We start from the raw sequence: 18,376 nt of genomic DNA, 5'->3' as shown, positions 1-18,376 counted from the left end.
TTGCTTCAGAGAAGAGTGCTGGGGGAACCCTGGGGCCCTGCACTTGGTGGGCTGGTGTGGGTCCCCAGCATTCGTGGGGAGCCCGCTGAGCCACAGGCATGTTCTTTGCCCTGTATGAACACTGTGTGCCCCAAATGATCGTTGAGAAGCCACAGCTGCACAGAGCAGCCACTGCCCCTGAGCAGGGCCTTCGCCTCACCGACGCCCTCCAGGGCCAACAAGAGACCGGCGAGGGCCCGTCGCTCCTCCGGCACGTCTGAGCCAGGAGCAGCCTCCAGGCTGTCGGCTCCTCGGACAGTAAACTGAGTCCCCGTTAGCGTCCACGTCCCGGGCGGACCCTGTTCTGTCCCCCACTGTGAGCCCACAAGGGCCAGGATGTTCCTGCAGAGGGGGTCTCAGCCCTCAGTGTGTGGCTGGGGGCTCTTACCACCCCCGGCACCCAAGCACTCTGGACACCTGGGCTCCACCCTGGAAGGCAAAGGTCCTCCTTTGTCCTCAGACGGCTGTCTCAGTGCAGCGGCCCCAGCCCTGCCCGCAGCCTGGCCCCGGCTGGGAGGGACATGGCAGTGGGCAGTCGGGGGCAGACACGATGTGAGGGCCTGGGTGGGTCTCCGAGGCTGGACAGGCGCCAGGCCCAGTGACCTGGAGGGGGGACCTCCTGCCATAGGACCCCCTCCCTGCTCTTCCCAGTGCTGCGACGGTCCGGGACGGCTGCCCTGGCCTTCCTTCTAAGACCAGCTAACAGGGCGTCTGCCCCCAGGGTGCCAGTGATGATGGCAAGTCAGACATGGCCGAGAGCAGGACACGGCACCCAGCAGTGTCTGGGGCCCACGGGCCCTGTGGATCCGGCCCTGCCTTGGGCCCTTGGCCGAGGGGCCAGGAACAGTCCAGAGTGGTCGGTGAGCCCGGAAGGCTGCTGGGCTCCCCTGCAACTCCGACCCGCAGGGGTAGGACCTCACGTCAGAGGCCAGGGTGGTACTCCACCCACCCAAGGAGTTCAGCGCCAAGCCAGGGAGGCCCAGCCAAGCCCAGCAGCCCTCCCGCATCTCCCAACACAGAGACTGGGGGCATGGGGACAGGGCAGGAGAGGGGCCTGGAGTCCCCGGGCCCAGCAGACACAGCAAGGCGGGGCCGGTGACAGCTGTGACGGCGAGGTTTAATTAAATACTGTCACGTACGTGTAAGGACTTCTGTACACGGCATTTCCAGTGGCAGTCATAGGATTTCAATGCAAACCGCGGCCTTGTAGCACAGCGGCCACCGCTCCAGGGGCAGCTGGGAACCGCGTTCCTGACATGGGGGCAGCCGGCTGTCAGGCAGGGGGCGCGGGCTTGTGGAGCTCCTCCCGGCCCCGGGGCACCCGCGGCAGTCTGTCCGTCCTTCCGGCTACGGCCCCTCCTGGCCGGTCCCCTCCACGCCTTCCCTGAGGTTCTGCTGGCGGACAAGTGACTCCTGAGGGTCTGGGGCCCTCTTCGGGAACCCCAGGCCGCTGCCTCCTCCTCCGTGCGGCTGGCTGCGCTGCGGGGCCTCAGAGCTTGCTGTGTGGCCTCAGAGCTCGTTGTGGCGGGCCCTGGAGATGCGGCTGGACAGGTCCTGCATGTGCTTCTTCACCTGCAGGAACAGCGCGGGCTGGTCACACGGGAGAGCTGCGCACGGCCCGAGGCTCAGCCTACTGCTGCAGAGAAGAGCTCGGCGGTTCGCTTTCCAAGTGCCTCCCCACTGAGCCCCCATCTATAACCCATAAGATAAACTATTGGAGCAGTTCATTAACCAGAAACAGCCTCTGGGGAACCCCGCGAAGGGCCTCTCTCTCCACCCAGCATCCTCACTTCTTTTCTTCTTGATGAGTCTGGCTAAAGGTTTATCAATTCTGTTTGAAAGTAAAAGTAAGGTCCCTTAATCGTGTCTGACTGTGCGACCCCACAGACTGTAGCCCACCGGGCTCCTCCATCCATGGAATTCTCCAGGCAAGAGTACTGGAGTGGGTTGCCATTGCCTTCTCTGGGGATCTTCCCGACCCAGGGATGGAACCCGGGTCTCCCGCGCTGCGGGCAGAGCCCCCACGTAATTCTGTTTTTCTAACACACCAGCTCTTCGTTTCGTTGACCTTTCCTCATTTTTTTAGTCTTTTTTTCCTCCTCACGTTTCTGCTCTGACCTTTGTCCCCGTCCCTCTCCTGACTCTGGGTTTGTCTGTTCTTTCTCTGGTTCCAGTGTAAAGTCAGGTTGCATGTTCCGCCCCCTGAGGTGGGCTTGTGTGGCTACAAACCGCCCTCCTGGAACTGCTCCTGCGACGTCCTCTGGGTTTTGTCTCCAGGTCACTCTGACTTCTTCCTCCATTTCTTCCGTGACCCACTGATTGTTTAGGAGCCTACCGTGTGGCCTCTGTGTTGTGGTCTTTGCTCTTTTTTTCCCTGTAGTTTAACCTGATTCTCAAGCTACGCGGTTTCAGGGTGCAACAAAAAATACACAAAAACAAACGACGAATGAAGACCCAGCCCACCCCTGGCTCCCCAGGCTCTGTCCTCATCACAGCGGCGGGGGCCTCCGTGGCCTCTCAGGGCCCGGCTCTGCCCTCCTCCCCGGGCTCTGCCCTGCTCCCCGGGCACACAGAGCCCGAGGGTGGGAGCCCCCTGGGCTGGTGGGGCCTGGAGCGGGGCAGCAGCTGGGGCTTCCACGGAGCACCATTGGGGAAGCTTCTCTCTTCTTCCTCTCGTCACAGCAGGGTCTGGCTTCTCCCTGGTCGTCCCCCCCTATTCTGGTACTTTCCTTTCTTTCCCGTCTAACTTACCCTGAATAGGGAGGGTGCCCTATACAGGAGGCACAGAGCAGGCCCTTGCAGAGCCCTCTGCGGGCCTGGCTCCCCTATGCACCCACAGTGGTGTCCACGCCTGTGCCGCTGGCTCCGCAGTGGGTCCACGCCGCCTGCCCCTCGCTGCCTCACTGAGCCTGAACCCAAGCCCCCTCCGGAGACGGGCCCCTCAGATCTTGGTGCCTGGGAGGTGCCCTGAGCTGTGGGCTCACGGCTGATGACCAGAGGGAGGCCCTGCCGGGTCAGGTGCCCCAGCGAGGGGGCTTCGGTCTCTGCGTCCTGCACGTCCTCCGGGATTCTCACGTCACCCCACCGAGGGCGCCCGCCGCGCACGGGGAGTGACGCTGTGAAGGCCGTCTGTTGTGGCCCATCTCCCGTGGCGCCGAGTATGGAGCCCACGTGTCCCTGGCCCGAAGCTCCGCCGGCTCCTGCGGCCACTCAGGAGCCCCCAGAGCCACCGGGCAGCTCACGGGGATGAAGGTCACTCAGGACCGGGGCGGGCCACACGTCCCAGCTGTGCGGCTGGAAGAGCCCGGCTCCGTCCTGCCTGCCCACCGCCCCCCGTGGGTGCGGCCGCACCAAAACTCTTGCTGGTCACCTGGTGGGGGGCCCGGAGGCGGGGTGGGGGGCCCGGAGGCGGGGTGGTGGGGCAGAGGGGAGGCCTGGGAGGCCCCTGCCCCACAGCCCAGCCCCGACCCCCCCAGGGCTGTGCAGCCCCGGGCAGGGGCGGGGGCCTGACCCTGTGTCCGACGCCCCTGCGTGCGGTGAGTGCCGGGGCAGCAGGCGCCGCACACCCACCTTGTAGCCCAGCTCCTTGGTCCTCTCCTCCAGCGTGGCATAGCGCTCCCTGTTGCGGGTGACGTGCTCCTGATCCCCAAAGCTCTCCACGTGCTTCAGCTTCTGGTGAGAAATTTCTAGCTGCTTCTGGTAATGGTTGTGCTTTTCAATTTTAACTTCAAAGTGCTTGAGCTCCTCCTGGGATGAGATTGAAACAACTGAACCTCCCCGACACGCCCCACCGCCTCCAGGCCCGCGACAGACGCCTCCCACACACGTCTACCACCTTCCGCTCTGCAGGCCCCTGGAGCGCAGCGCCCACCCCGCCCCGCGCTCCTGTCCAGGGAACCAACAGCCTCACAGGCCCGGGGCCCGTGCCCTTCCCTGACCCCTGACCTGTGGTGGCTCTGCCACGACAGGACCATGTGGAGGTGAGTGACCCCAAAACCCTCCCTCCCTCTGGGTCCAGCACAGACCCTGCAGGGCCTCAGGGGTGCCTCCATAACCCTCTGAATCCACCTGTCCTATGAACCTACTCCTCACACCTGGTGAGCCCCAAACTCAGCAGACAGCTGGAGTCACAGCGCCCGCCGCTACTACTACTACTAAGTCACGTCAGTCGTGTCCGACTCTGTGCGACCCCACAGACGGCACCCCACCAGGCTCCCCTGTCCCTGGGATTCTCCAGGCAAGAACACTGGAGTGGGTTGCCATTTCCTTCTCCAATGCATGGAAGTGAAAAGTGAAAGTGTCCGCTGCTGGAGGTCGGCTTTGTCTCACACGGGCCGCCGACCAGGACTCAGGGCAGCAGGGGGCCTGGAAACGGTGCTGTGCACACGCTGGTCTGCTTGGGTTGGAGAAGGGGGCCTTTCCCGCATCATCAGCGTGTCCACCAAGGAGACGCTGCCACCCCACGGGGCTGGGGCGCCACCCTTACCCGGAAGGACTCCAGCTCCTTCTCGGTGAAGTTGGCTGACTTGGCCATGTCCCAGAGATCCAGCACCCGGGGCTCCGTGAACTCTGCACGAGAGTGAAGACGGGCTGTGACTCCTGCCCGGGACGCCCAGGGGCCACGTGCCACCTGTGCAGGGCACAGGGCGTGTGCCAGCGTCCTCGGGAAGCACTCCTTGCGCCCGCGCTCAGCCGGCAGCTCCCAGGTCAGGCCGCCACTCCCCAGGGCACAGGAGCCGCTGCTCGAGTGAGCAGGGGGCGCACTCCAGGGCTGGGGGGCGCCTCTGACTCTGCGGGGTCCCCCACCCGCAGCTCTAGGCTGAGACTCAGGCTGCTGCCTGTCCTCACAGCTCTGGAGCAACGGAAACCAAATGGAGGGGACCCTTTAGCCAGCGCTTGTCAGCCACCTTCCTCCAGCCCTGGAGGAAGCTGGGAGCACGTGGGCCACGTGGCCAGCTCCCCACCCCTCCCCTGCAGACCCCTCCTGCTGCCCGAGGCTGCAGGAAGCGCTCCAGCAGGAGGAGCCACCCAGTGTGCCGCCCCTGGAGGGCAGGGGCTGAGGCACCGCGGCCAGCCTTGGCCCCACCCCTCCGCACGGCCGGGCCCGCGGGGGTCCCTGCTCCCCGGAAATTCAGCAGGTCGGCACAGTGGGCCTGCGGCATGTTCCGGGCGCCCTACCCCTGCGGGCTGAGCAAGCCCAGGGCGCCCGCATTGGGCCGAGGAGCAGGGAGCCCGTCTCGCGGCCTTGACGTGCCCCTGGGCGAAGAGCAGTGGCCGCCCCGTGGTCAGCGCTCGGGGAACAGAGGGTGGAGAACGCCAGGACAGGTGTCACAGCTGGGTGGCGGCTCACCAGTCTCGGCGCCGTAGCCCTGGTGGCTGACCCTGCGCAGCCGGTCGAAGCCCTGGCCGATGCTCCGCAGCCGGTCCTTCAGCTCCGCATGCCTGCTCGCCAGCGCCTCCGCCTGCACGCCACGCAGGTCCACTGGCCCGATGGCGTTCTCGTGGCTTTCTGCTGGAGCCAGGCCAGGGGCCTGTGAGGGGCCGGCCTGGGACGCTGCGCCCCGCGCCCCGCCCTGCTGACTCCAAGGTAGGACCTGAGACCACCACCCCTTGGGGGCTACCCCCGAGGCGACAGGAGAGGCAGCCCATCTGAGCACCTGATGGGGCCCGAGCCGCTCCTGCTCAGAAGCCGGGAGGCCTGAGGGCGTGGACCACCCCCTCCTTGTTCTGGAACAGTCTGGGCCCTGCCGGCGCAGGGAGCACCTTCGGCCCCACCCCTGAGGGCGTGGTGCTCCCCCCACCCCCCCAGTTCTGGAACATTCTGGGCCCGGGCTGCCGCAGGGAGCACCTTCGCCACCCCCCCCACCACCGTTCTGGAACAGTCTGGGCCCCGACGGCGCAGGGAGCACCTTCGGCCCCGCCCAGGGTCTCCAGCAGCGCGTGGTACTCCTGCACCTTCTCCTTGTGGTGCTGAAGCTCCCGCCACAGCTTGTCCAGTTCTTCGCTGGAGAACTTCCCAGAGGTCTTCGCCTGCAAGGGTAGCGCCTCCGGTGAACGCCCCGGGGCCCACTCTCACCCGGGCCAGCGGGACCCCAGCACAGGCCCGGTTCTCCGCCTTCACCCACCTTACCGCAGGGCAGGGCAGGAGCCCAGACCTGACCGCCTCCAGGGCAGATGGCGGGGAGACCACCCAGCGAGCCGGGCATGGGGATGGACCCCAGCAGGACCTTGGGCCGGGGCAGGGGCCAGGGGAGTCCTGGCCACTCCCCAGGGCATCGCCCCACCCGCCCAGGGGTAGGGGTGCAGGGTGCATACACACGAGGGAATAACGGGTCCTGGGCTCAGCCCCGAGGAAGCTCCCCCCTCCGGCCCCACCCCTCATGACCAAGGATGGCAGGTCCCAGAGAGAAGACCCCCACGGCCCCCGGCCAGCTGGCACCCCCACCCTGGCCGAGCTCACAGAAACCATCCACAGGATCCAAGCGCAGATCACACACAGATGACCCCGGACACAGGTCTGACCCCTGTGGGCCCATTTACATGCAGGTTATTTAAAAAAAAACACTGCACTGCTACACGATCAGCAGTTGGCTGACTCCGCAGACAGAGGGCTGACTCCTACTTACACGCGGGTTCTCCCTGGGCAGGGAACGGTCAGTGCCCCCGCTGCCCGCCCTGTTCACAGGTTGACAGTTCAGGCACCAAGTGAAAAGAGCCGCTCATGACACCCCAAGCCTGCGTTTCTAACCACAGGTTCACGAGCACGCTTTGCAACGCGCGAGGCTCAGGCCCCCATGTACCACAAGAAACTCCCATGCAAACACACGTTGCGAGCTCCTGTTCACAGCAGCAAGCACTCCAGGTGGGGCAGACACGGGACTACAGGCCAGCGGGGCCGGGGAGGAAGGCCCGCGGGGTGAGACGGGCCGCCCCGGGCAGGACGCCAGGGCCGAGGGTGGCTCTCGGCAGAGGGTACCTTGTGCCACAGCTTCTCCAGCCGGGGGTCCTCCAGGCTCTCGTCATCGGGGCCGTGGTCGACGAAGTTGCTGCTCACGACCCGAGAGTCCTTCCTGCCGTCCAGACCGTACTTGGCCAGGATGACTAGGAGGGAACAGGGCGGGGTCAGGGCGGTGGGCTGGGGGCAGTACCCTCCTCTGCCGCTCAGGACCTGGGGAGGAGCAGGGACCTGGGGCTCCCCCGCCCCGGCCGGCTTCCAGCCAACCCCTCCACCCCTCCCCGTGCGGAGAGCCGCGCACAGGCCTGGCACCTGGGACCGCCTTCACAGGTTCGCCATCTGATCCTGTCGAGGGGCAAGGTCCAGCTGGGACGGAAGTGGACGGGGCCACGTGGGCAGGGGCAGCCCCCCCACAACCCATGTCTAAATCTGGAGAAGATTTCTAACGGTGGGACCTTGCTGTCAACAGCTGCCAGGGGAAAGTTTACTAACGACAGTGGAGCGGGGACTGGCTCAGCCGCTGCTGGCTGGTCACTGCAGGTCAGCGACTGGCTGATGTTTCTCCGTAGCTCCCAGGACACAGCGCCCACCCACGGCCTCCACACCACACAGGGGCCTGCATCTCCGCGCTGTGTCGGGGAGGGTGGGTACCTGGGGAGGTCTGGAGGCAGCTCTCTCCGCAGCGGGGCTGGGCTGCTGGGTCTGCCCTGGACGCCCCTCCTGGCATCTCTGCCCACTCCCATCAACCACCCCGCTGCCCTGCCCTCCCTGCTCAGAGGGATGGGGCCCCCAGGCTGCAGACAGGATCCACCCTCCAGGCTTCACCCCCGGGCTTCCTGGGGTCCTGAGCTTCCTCTCCCCTGACCTCCATCCCTGGCGTCCTCGTTCAAGCTGAGGCCACCTGGCCCCTGACCCCCAGACCCTCCTCTGGCCTGACTCCAGGAGCACTGGACACGCGTGGTCCCTGAGGGGCCCGCGGCCTCCTGTGCAGCCCCCACACCCAGTTCCTGGCCCTGGGCCTGCTGCTGGAGGCACCCTGGGCCCCGTTCAGACTGAGCTCACCTCGTGGGGCTACACTGCCCTGTCTACCCTGCCTGGGGGCTCAGCCCACAGGGGTCTTGAGTAAGCCGTGGAGAGGCTGTGCTCCTGGTGTCCAGCCTGTGGTTTTTGAAACATTAAGAACCCGTGTGTGACCCTCTTCCTAAACTGCAGAAGCCCTTCACCCAACGACGGGAGCCAGACCCACAGGAGGTGCAGCCCTCGGGGTGGCCCAGCCGTCCGTGAGGACTTGGCTTGGGGGGGCGGGTCTGCCGTCAGCCCAGCCTCCAGGCCAACCCTCCACGCCAGCTCCCTGAGACGCCGGGCAGGGGTGACCACCGTCTGCAGGGCGCAGGGCAGATCTGGCCACCGCTGGGTCCTGTCTGGATGCCACACTATGTGGACACCCAGGTGTGGCATCTGCCTTGTAAAGGGGCTGCGTCGGCTGGGGGTGGGGGTGGGATGTGGGGTCTCGGGCCACACCCAGAAGACGGCCAGCCGCTCAGGGAACACCACCCCCAGATCGGCGGGCCCAGCTCAGGCCCCAGCTCTCCAGGCCGGCTGAGTCTCCTGCCAGGTCACCTGGGCGCCCACAGAGACCAGTGTCACCCAGACAAACAAGGCGGCCTGCCTGGGCACGGCCGTGGACCGTGAGGGCTCTGCTCTTCCCAGGGGACTAGACCCCAGGAACACCCCGCTTCCTCGTCTAGGTGACTCCAGGCCGCCCCGGCCGTCTTCCCGGACCAGACAGACCCGGGGCTTCGGCCACTGGGAGCTCGCTCAGCCAGATGCCCTTGCCCTGGACCCCCTCCCACCAACCAAGGCCCATCGAGGACAGCCTGGCAGCTGCACCCGCCTGGAGCTGAGGGTCACCCTGCAGGGCTCAGGCTCACAGGAGCGGTCCTGACTCTTGTCCTGCCCACAGACCAAGTCAGAACACCAAGCTGGAGCCTGAGTCGGGGCGACCACTGCCCTTGGCCAGAGGAGAGGGGAGCGAGAAGGGAAGTACCACTGAGGCTGCGGACCAGCTTCGCCTCTTCCTCCCCGTCCTCATCCAGGCCCTCAGCCTTCAGCTTCTTCCACTTGAATTCGTCCCGCTCTTGAATCTTCAGATCAGTGTGGAGGTCAGACAACTTCAAAGGAGGAAGATTCAGCTGCGGGAGGAGGAGAAGAGAGGACGCCTGACCACCAGCTGCATTGTGACCAATGACAGCCCAGAAGAAACTGACCTCAGAGAGGAGACGCCAGAGGCGGGGAGGAGGAGCCCGGGTCCTGGGTGCTCAAGATCCCACTCACGCTCCCGCACGAGAATGTCAAAGGGGCCTCTGTGCACTGCGTGGAGCCCACCGGCCCTTAGGCCCCAGGCCCACCCTCCAGCCTCGGTGGACACTGCGTCCCCAGGGAGTCCCAGGGCTTCGGCGGCCTGAGCGTGGGCGCTGGGGAGACAGGCCAGCCCACCCTCCAGCCTCAGCGGACACCGCGTCCTCAGGGAGCCCCAGGGCATCGGCGGCCTGTGCACCCGCCCTGGGGAGACAAGCTGGCTCGCCCTCCAGCCTCGGCGGACACCACGTCCCCAGGGAGCCCTGGGGTATCAGCAGCCTGAGCACTGGTCCTGAGGAAGACAGGCCGGCTCGCCCTCCAGCCTGGACCCTGGGCACCTGTGCACACCTGGGCGCAGGGACGCAGGCGCACGGATGCTGGGCTCGCCCAAGAAACTTCTCCCTGCATGTGTAACTCGGATGAAAAATAAACCGCAAGGACTGGAGAGTAGATCATGTTTATGGAAGACTTGAATTAAACAACAAAAAGCACAGCTACGCTCCCCAGGGTCACTGCCCGTGCTGGGGGCTGACCGAGGGGCGCGGGGCCTCCCTGGATACGGGCTGCGGGGCTAAGAAGGGCTCTGCGGCTCCTGGCAGAGGTTGCTCTGTGCTCAGCCCAAGGGCGCCTCCTCACTTCTGGGCCAGAACCGGCATGCGAAGGCTGTGGTCAGGCCGTTAAACGTGCAACTTTAAAAATGAACACATTAGCACGCCTGGCAGACACCTGTCCCCTCGAAGGGCGTGCGGGGTGACACGGTGAGGACGCGGGGCTGCAGTGTGGGCCCCCTAGGCAGCCCTTCCGCGACCCCCGTAGGCTCCCTGGGGGGCCCCGCTACCCCAGGCAGGCGCTGGGACCTGACCCCATACAGCCTGCCTGTCCTGCAGGAAGGGGACCCTTGCGAGGTCGGGCTTGGAGGCACACACGTACGCGTGCCCGCACGTGCACAGGAGCAGGAAGGCAGAGAGAGACCTCTCGGGGCTAGAACCTTCAGTCGGGGCAGGAAGACGGTGTGGAGAGGAAACCGAAGCTGCCAGGCAGGGTGAGGACTCACGGCAGAGGCGCCGGGGCCCCACTCGCCCCGACTTCCTGCTGTCCGCCTGCCGGGCTGGGCGGACACCGGGCAGCGTCCTGGCCGCCTCCCTGGAGGTGCTCTCGGGTGGGCCCTCGCGAGCCCGGGGCCCTCTCCTCCGCTCCTGTCAGGGGCCCCTGGGAGGGTAAGCACCTGCCTGGAGGACACGGCTGCGTGTCCCTGGCTATCGGACCCTTTCCGCTGCTACTGGAAGGGGGGCAGACTCAATTTCCTTCTCAGAGTTGGATGCTGGCAACAGAAGCGTCAGCGAGGCCTGCGTGTCGCTCCTGTGCCCTGTAACCGTGGCGAGCTTGTTCACAGATCTAGAGACTGTGCAGTGTTCAGGTTTGCTACAAGTGGAGAGCACGTCATCTGCAAACAGAGCCCCTTACCTCTTCCTTTCTGACCGGGATGACTTTTCTTTCTTTTTCTTGCCTGGCTGTTCTGCCTGGAGCTTCCACTCCTTGTTGAAAAGAATAACCTAATTCTTAAACAGGCAAAGGACTTGAATATAAATTTCTCCAGACATCACACATGAATGGCCAAGAGGGCCATGAACAGAACCTCCAGATCGCAGATCATCAGGAGGAATGGAAACCCCATGAGAGACACCGCCTCACAGCGGTTACAGGTCAGGTTACAGGTCAGTTACTCTGGGGAATGGAAAGCAGCCCCTGCTGGGGGGATAACAAAGGGAGCCCCCGAGGGCGACTGGTGGGATGCGAATGGGCACAGCCGCTGCGGCAAACAGCGAGGAGGTGCCTCAGAAACGGAGACGAGAGCGGCCGTGCGACCCAGCAATCCCCGCCGGGCACTGACCCAGAGGCCCGAAGCCAGAATCTCGAAGAAAGCCCTGTGCTCCCAAGCTTCCTGCAGCACCAGTCACAACGGCCAAGACACGGGAACAACTCAACCAAGATGTCCATCGAGATACAGAAGGAAAACGCGGGACAGACGTACAACGGAATACGAGCCTCAAAACAGAAGGGGACTGGCCCTTTGTGATGGCACAGGCGCTGGGTGAGATGAGCCAGACGCATCAGCAAACGCTCCTCCACAACAGCGCTCCACGAGGGTGGAGAGTGGACAAGAGGCAGAGGAGAGGAAATGAAGGGCTGGTCAAAGGGGAGCCAGCCGTGCGGCTCGAGTGAGTCCCGGAGCCTCACCGCTCAGTGTGACCCTGGCAACCGCACGTTTCTGCTGTTTAGTCACTCACACTACACTACACAGCTCAGTCGTGTCCGACTCTTTGCGATCCCCTGCACCGTAGCCAGCCAGGCTCCTCAGTCCACGGGATTCTCCAGGCAAGAATACTGGAGTGGGTTGCCATTTCCTTCTCCAGGGGAATCTTCCCAACCCAGGGATCGAACCCTGGTCTCCCGCATGGCAGGAAGAAGCTTTATCTTCTGAGCCACCAGGGAATTCCCTTTAGTCACTCAGTTGTGTACAATTCCTTGTGACTCCGTAGCCCTCCAGGCTCCTCTGTCCATGGGATTCTCCAGGTAAGAATACTGGGCTGGGTTGCCTTGCCCTTCTCCAGGGGATCTTCCCAACCCAGGGATCGAACCTGGGTCTTCTGCAAGGCAGGAGATTCTTCACCACTGAACCACCTGGGAATCCCATTTAAACTGTTTATTATTTAAAAATTTGCTAAGGGGTGGGGGTGGGGGGTCGGTCTTAGGTTCTTACCACAAATAATAACACACAAGAGCTCAGGAGAATATCTGGGAGGTGGTGGGTGTGTCTGTGGGCCTGTACACTTATCTCCAAACTAATTAGCAACATAGAACTTTTCAGAGGTCAATCATACCTCAAAAATGGTAAAACAAAACAACAAAAAACCAAAACCAACAACCAACCAAAAAAAAAAAAATCCCCTGGGACCCAGCGTCCACGCACATGTCAGCTCCAGCCACAGCTCTGCACGCTGACCCTGGACCGAGGTGGGAGCCGCACCCCCGGCCCACAGAAGGACTGGCGAGAGACGACGGGGACGCCTTCTCCCACCCTGAGCACACGCCATGCAAGACACACCCTGAGATCACCTTATGTTTAGAAACACGTGATATTTTTTCAGTCAGTTCAGTCGCTCAGTTGTGTCCAACTCTTTGTGACCCCATGGACTGCAGCACGCCAGGCCTCCCTGTCCACTATCAACTTCCGGAGTTTACTCAAACTCATGTCCATCGAGTCGGTGATGCCATCCAACCGTCTCATCCTCTATCGTCCCCTTCTCCTCCCCCCTTCAATCTTTCCCAACATCAGGGTCTTTTCTAAGGAGTCAGTCCTTCGCATCAGGTGGCCAAAGTCTTGATGTTTTCAGAGAGCAAATTATCCCGAGAACAAAACCAAAAGGCTAAGAACCACGAGTGCCTCGGGCTGGCCCTGCCTCCCGTCTGGGCTCGGCTCTGGGCGGGGGAGTGCTGACCCCGGGACTCGGCTCAAGGCCCGCACCACGTGCCCCCTTGCGGGCTCCTGCCACCACCTGAGGAGCTTCCTGAAGCTTCACCGTCTAGGAAGGCTGGGACAGGCCAGCTTGTATTCCACAGGTCTGCTCAGGGAGCCAAGAAACTGATGCCACCAGGCACGAACCCCACCCTGAGGACCTGTGCCCTTCGTTCAGCAGAAAACACTTGTACACGCCATTGGAGAATTTCAGGGCCGAGGGGCCCAGAAAAGACGTCTAGTGCAAGGCCGGCCCGTCCAAGGACAGTGCTGGGTTCCCAGAGAACGGAGGAGGCCCTCTCAGACGGATGTGACCTGAGACTGACCAGGTCACACTGCACACACAGTCACCAGGTCAGTCTCAGGGGACTGAGCGCAGGGGCGGGGCGGGGAGGGTCATGGAGGCGCAGCTGGAGGGCAGGCGACAGCCAGGAGGCGTGAGGAGGCTGGCAGATGTGAAGCGGCATCTGGACAGACAAGACGGGGCTGACCAGCACCGCCCTGCGGGCAGGAGGGCTCTGGGCAGGTTCGTGGGCACAAGAGCCCCTTCTCCCAGGAAGCCCTCCAGCCTCTCCAACCCAGAGTGCTCTCTCACCAGGCAGGCCGCACACACAGTGGCCCTGACAGCTGGGGGCTCCAAGCGGAATCCTCAAGGGCACAGCGCGGGGCCTGGAAGCTAAGGGCCTGGGGGCATCTACTGGGCCCTGACTGCCCCGCAGGCGGCTCTCTGTCATATCCCTCCCCACCTTTCTTCCCCCTCGGTTTCTTTTCTTTTCCCAAACTTAGTCCTCACTTTGCTCTCTTTCAAGGACTCAGGAGTGCTTAAAACTGGAAGACTGAAGCTAAGACTCTATTTGAGAGATGAAGACAGAGGCCCAGAGGCTGGGGGAAGCTTGTAAATACCCATTTCTCTAAAAAAACCCCCGCCTGAAAAAGACAGCAGGGACTGTTATGTTAATGAGGAAGCTGCTGGTGCAGGTCAGTCAATTCGCAAGCTGCCTCCAGGTGGAGTGACCTTAGAGGCGTCCTTTGCCCTCTGGGCTTTGAGGAAGGTCGGATTCACTTCATTTATGTTTCAGGTGTCATCCTCCCACCACATGTGAAAGTGAGTCGCTCTGTCGTGTCCGACTCTTTGCAAATTCTCCAGGCCAGAATACCGGAGTGGGTAGCCGTTCCCTTCTCACCACATCCTCTCACCCAATTTAACAAGAATCTGTCTGCTTTCAGGCCTCTGCTATCCCTGACTTGTCCTCATGACCAGCATCACCCGTTTTCTTGTTTCTCCATATAGGCAAACAGAATGTTGAAAAGGCAAAAACCTGCAAACCTGAAAGGGAATCTCGGCCTCAAACTGACGGGGCAGCCCCTCTGCCCAGGCCAAGGCCTCCTGTCTTCACCTGTTATCACCAGGCCAGGGTCCCTGTTCCCTGATGAAGGGTAGAGGGCACGCAGTAAGAGGGACTCGCACCTGTATGTGCCGGCGGGTCTGAGGCTGTCAAACGCTTGAGGCCCCGGCCAGCAGACCCCCGAGACTAAAGAGACCCCGGCCTGGGCTCTGCAGACCCCAGGATCAGAGGACGCCCCGCAGACCCCTGAGACTGAAGAGACCCGGGCCCGCGTTCTGCGGACCTCAGGATTAAGACACCCTGCAGACCCCCGAGACAGAAGAGACCCGGGCCTGCGCTCCGAGGACCCCAGGATCAGAGGACGCCCCGTGGACCCTCGAGACTGAAGAGACCCGGGCCTGCGCTCCGCGGACCCCAGGATCAGAGGACGTCCCGGCTCGCGGAGCCCCGAGGTGGAGGGACCCGGTCGCCGCTCACCCGCTGGGCCTTCTCCCACAGCTGGTTCAGCTTCTCCATGCGGAACTCCGCCGCGGGCTCGCGCTTCGAGGGCGGCGCGGGCTCGTTCTTCTCCCGCGAGTACTTGCCGGCATGGCCCGCCGCGGCCCACGGCCCGAGGAGCAGAAGCAGCAGCAGCAGCGGCGGCGGCGGCTGCCGGACCGCGCGCAGCCCAGACAGGACCCTCCGCGACGCCATCTTCCGCCTCCAGACGCGGAGCCCCGGGAGCTGCGGGAAGGAAAAGGCCCCGCCCCGCCCACCGGGCTCGCCCCGCCCACCAGGCCCCGCCGCGCTGCTTCCTGGGAGTTGTAGTCCCTCCCCGCGCAGCCGACCCGAAAGGAGCCAGCGGGCGGACTACAAGGCCCGGGGCGCCCTGCGGAGGCACGGCGCTGGGGCATTTCCTAGGCAACCGCAGCCACGGCCTGGTTTCTCCCGGCGCCTCCAGGGCTAAGTGTGGCTCAGTTCAGTTCAGTCTTAGTCCTGTCCGACTAACTTGCCACCCCACGGACTGCAGCACGCCAGGCCTCCCTGTACATCACCAACTCCCGGAGCTCACTCAAACTCATCATTGAGTCGGTGATGCCATCCAACCATCTTATCCTCTGTTGTCCTCTTCTCCTCCCGCCTTCAATCTTATCCAGCATCAGGGTCTTTTCCAGTGAGTCCGTTCTTCGCATCAGGTGGCCAAAGTATTGGAACTTCAACATCAGCATCAGTCCTTCCAATGAATATTCAGGACTGATTTCCTTCAGGATGGACTGGTTGGATCTCCTTGCAGTCCAAGGGACTCTCAAGAGTCTTCTCCAACACCACAGTTCACAAGCATCAGTTCTTCAGTGCTTAGCCTTCATTATGGTCCAGCTCTCTCATCCATACATGACTACTGGAAAAGCCATAGCTTTGAGTAGACGGATCTTTGTTGGCAGAGTAATGTCTCTTGCTTTTTAATATGCTGTCTAGTTTGGTCATAGCTTTTCTTCCAAGGAGCAAGTGTCTTTTAATTTCATGACTGCAGTCACCATCTGCAGTGGTTTTGGAGCCCCAAAAAATAAAGTCTGTCACTGTTTCCATTGTTTCCACTGTTTCCCAGCATCAGGGTCTTTTAAAATGAGTCAGTTCTTCACATCAGGTGGACAAAGTATTGAAGTTTCAGCTTCAGCACCAGTGCAGCTAGGGTGGCCCTAGCTGGGACGGGAGACTGCTGGGGGCTATAGGTGGGTCAGAGATCTGATTTCCCATCCTGGATTGACCCCCACAAGGGCATTTTCCCCTCAGCTGCATGGAAAGAGGAAACAGTTGAAAACTCGGGACTGTGTCTGGCTGACAACTTAGCTTGTTTCTGTGTCCCCTGCCTCGGTGTTGAGCCTTCCCTGTCCTTATGAACTCTGGAAATTGGCCTTGGCTGGCACCCCACTGTACATGTCTCTGTCAGGAAGCCTAGATCCCCCCTCCCAAGCCCACTCCTTCCCAGGGAGCCACAGGGGTTCCCACCTCCCCAAAGCTCCCCCCGCCCGCCATCTAGCGAGTGCCTGCACCTCAACACCAACTTTAAATTGCATCCTCTTCTCCCCCTGCACTTGTTCTGTTATTAGAGATGTTTGTGTACCTGTTCTCTCTCCCCACCTGCTGCATTTTAGTAAACAAGCAAACCTGAATACAGCCAACGTGTTAGGGCCGCTCTCCCAGTGGGGAGACGGGGGAACAGGGAAAGAGTGGGAGCCAGACAGTGGCCTCGAGCAGCTTCTGGGGTCAGGTAGAGGCACCCACGGGGGTGCTTTGGTGCTTCAAGAAGGAGCTGGGCAAGCCACGTGTGGTGAGGATGGTGGGCCGTGCCTGAGAGGGAGTGCCCAAGGGAAGAGAGCCAAGCATAGGTTTCTTGACCTGAGAGAAGCCGCTGTCGGCCCAGGTCATATTGTCATCTCAACCTGGCCACGACGCGTACCTGTGAGGAAGGGCAGGCCTCGGGAGTGAATGATGTTAAGGAAACAAAAGCACGTGAGAGCGAACAGCTATTACCAGGCCAGGGAGATAATTTAACAGTTTAACCGGAGATGATACGTCAGTCCTGGTAGTTCAGTCTGTACGTCGTGTCTGACTCTGTGACCCCATGGGCTGTAGCCTGCCAGGCTCCTCTGTTCATGGGATTTCCCAGGCAAGGATACTGGAGTGGGTTTCCATTTCCTTCTCCAGAGGACCTTCCTAACTTAGGGAATGAACCCAGATCTCCTGCATAGCAGGCAGTCTTCAAGATATCAGGCAGATTCTTTACTGCTGAGCCCCAACGGAAGCCTTACATCAGTCATAGAGACTGCCAGTTCTGTTTCCGAGATAAAGAATAGTCTGATACGTATTCTCTGAGCTGTCAAACAGGGTCCAAACCCCCTTGGACAACTGGCCGCCAGACTAACTGCAGCCAGACCACTGACGATGTTGATCTTTGCTGGCTTCAGTCAACCAAGACCCTGGCTTCTGTCAGCCTAGGATGACGCCTGCCCCAGTTCTGTGCTCAATTCCTCTCTGCACAAGCCCTTTCACGAGGATGTGTGCTCCCGCAGCTTGAAACTTCCCCCATTTTGCTGTCCTGGGAGACACTGCTTTGGGAAGCACCCCCAAAATTCTCCTTACTTGCTGCAGATAATAAATCGTTCTCCCACTTTTTGATTTGATTGGTTTGGCTCGATGCCCACTAAGAAATGAACCCAGTTTCTGGGGGTTACAGGAGGGCATTCCAAGTGGAGGGTCCGTGAAGGAAAAGGGAGTGGAGAAAACCTGGGCACCTTGGGAGGAACTGGTATTTAGTTACTTTTTTTAAAAGAAGAATTGAGGCTCTTCCGCTGCCGTTTTAAATCCGGCTCCATACAATGCTCCGCCGCTGCTGCTGGACGCAGACTGGGAGCCAGCACCCTCTGCCGACAGCTCCGCCGCTACGGAAGTCGTGAACAGTACAGCAACATAGAGGAATTCGCAGAGGGCTCCAAGATCAACGCGAGCAGGGACCAGCAGGATGACGGTGAGATGTTTATTGGAGGCTGGAGCTGGGATACAAGCAAGAAAGATCTGACTGAATATTTGTCTCAATTTGGGGACGTGGTGGACTGCACGGTTAAAACAGATCCTGTTAGTAGAAGATCACGAGGATTTGGATTTGTGCTTTTCAAGGATGCTGCTAGTGTTGATAAGGTTTGGGAACTGAAATAACACAAACCGGATGGCAAATTGATAGACCCTAGATGACCAACCTAGATAGCGTATTCAAAAGCAGAGACATTACTTTGCCAACAAAGGTCTGTCTAGTCAAGGCTATGGTTTTTCCAGTGGTCATGTATGGATGTGAAAGTCGGACTGTGAAGAAAGCTGAGCGCTGAAGAATTGATGCTTTTGAACTGTGGTGTTGGAGAAAACTCTTGAGAGTCCCTTGGACTGCAAGGAGATCCAACCAGTCCATTCTGAAGGAGATCAGACCTGGGATTTCTTTGGAGGGAATGATGCTGAAGGTGAAAGCCCAGTACTTTGGCCACCTCATGCGAAGAGTTGACTCATTGGAAAAGACTCTGATGCTGGGAGGGATTGGGGGCAGGAGGAGAAGGGGACTACAGAGGATGAGATGGCTGGATGGCATCACTGACTCGATGGACATGAGTCTGAGTGAACTCCGGGAGTTGGTGA

The 18,376-nt window shown here is 61.4% G+C and overlaps 1 protein-coding gene across 2 annotated transcripts; it reads right to left on the bottom strand.

Moving 5' to 3' along the window:
• Positions 1-1,135: 1,135 nt before the first annotated feature.
• Positions 1,136-14,959, bottom strand: LRPAP1 (LDL receptor related protein associated protein 1). Of its 2 annotated transcripts, none has more exons than XM_027545160.1 (8): positions 14,693-14,959; positions 9,042-9,186; positions 7,016-7,140; positions 5,949-6,069; positions 5,390-5,548; positions 4,526-4,608; positions 3,610-3,786; positions 1,136-1,611 (listed from the first exon to the last, which is right to left on the bottom strand). In XM_027545160.1, exons 1-8 carry the CDS (start codon positions 14,906-14,908, stop codon positions 1,549-1,551), a joined length of 1,089 nt encoding a protein of 362 aa, XP_027400961.1. In that variant the 5' UTR covers positions 14,909-14,959; the 3' UTR covers positions 1,136-1,548. The 2 variants fall into 2 exon arrangements, with proteins under 2 accessions (XP_027400961.1, XP_027400960.1); XM_027545159.1 differs by having other exon boundaries at positions 5,390-5,551; positions 14,693-14,952.
• Between the last annotated feature and the right edge of the window lie 3,417 nt (positions 14,960-18,376).

Source organism: Bos indicus x Bos taurus, chromosome 6 (genome assembly GCF_003369695.1).
Source record: "Bos indicus x Bos taurus breed Angus x Brahman F1 hybrid chromosome 6, Bos_hybrid_MaternalHap_v2.0, whole genome shotgun sequence".
Taxonomy (NCBI): Eukaryota; Metazoa; Chordata; class Mammalia; order Artiodactyla; family Bovidae; genus Bos; species Bos indicus x Bos taurus.
Note: the sequence above shows the minus strand (reverse complement) of the source record. Positions and strands in the feature narration are given on the sequence as shown.

Bases quoted from the DNA above. Each gene is read 5' to 3' on its own strand.
- LRPAP1 (XM_027545159.1), bottom strand. From the start codon at position 14,908: ATGGCGTCGCGGAGGGTCCTGTCTGGGCTGCGCGCGGTCCGGCAGCCG. The intron at 9,187-14,692 runs GTGAGCGGCGAC...CTCCTCCCGCAG, and splicing joins TGTGGGAGAAGGCCCAGCGG to CTGAATCTTCCTCCTTTGAA. The intron at 4,609-5,389 runs GTGAGCCGCCAC...ACTCTCGTGCAG, and splicing joins GGGCTACGGCGCCGAGACTG to AGTTCACGGAGCCCCGGGTG.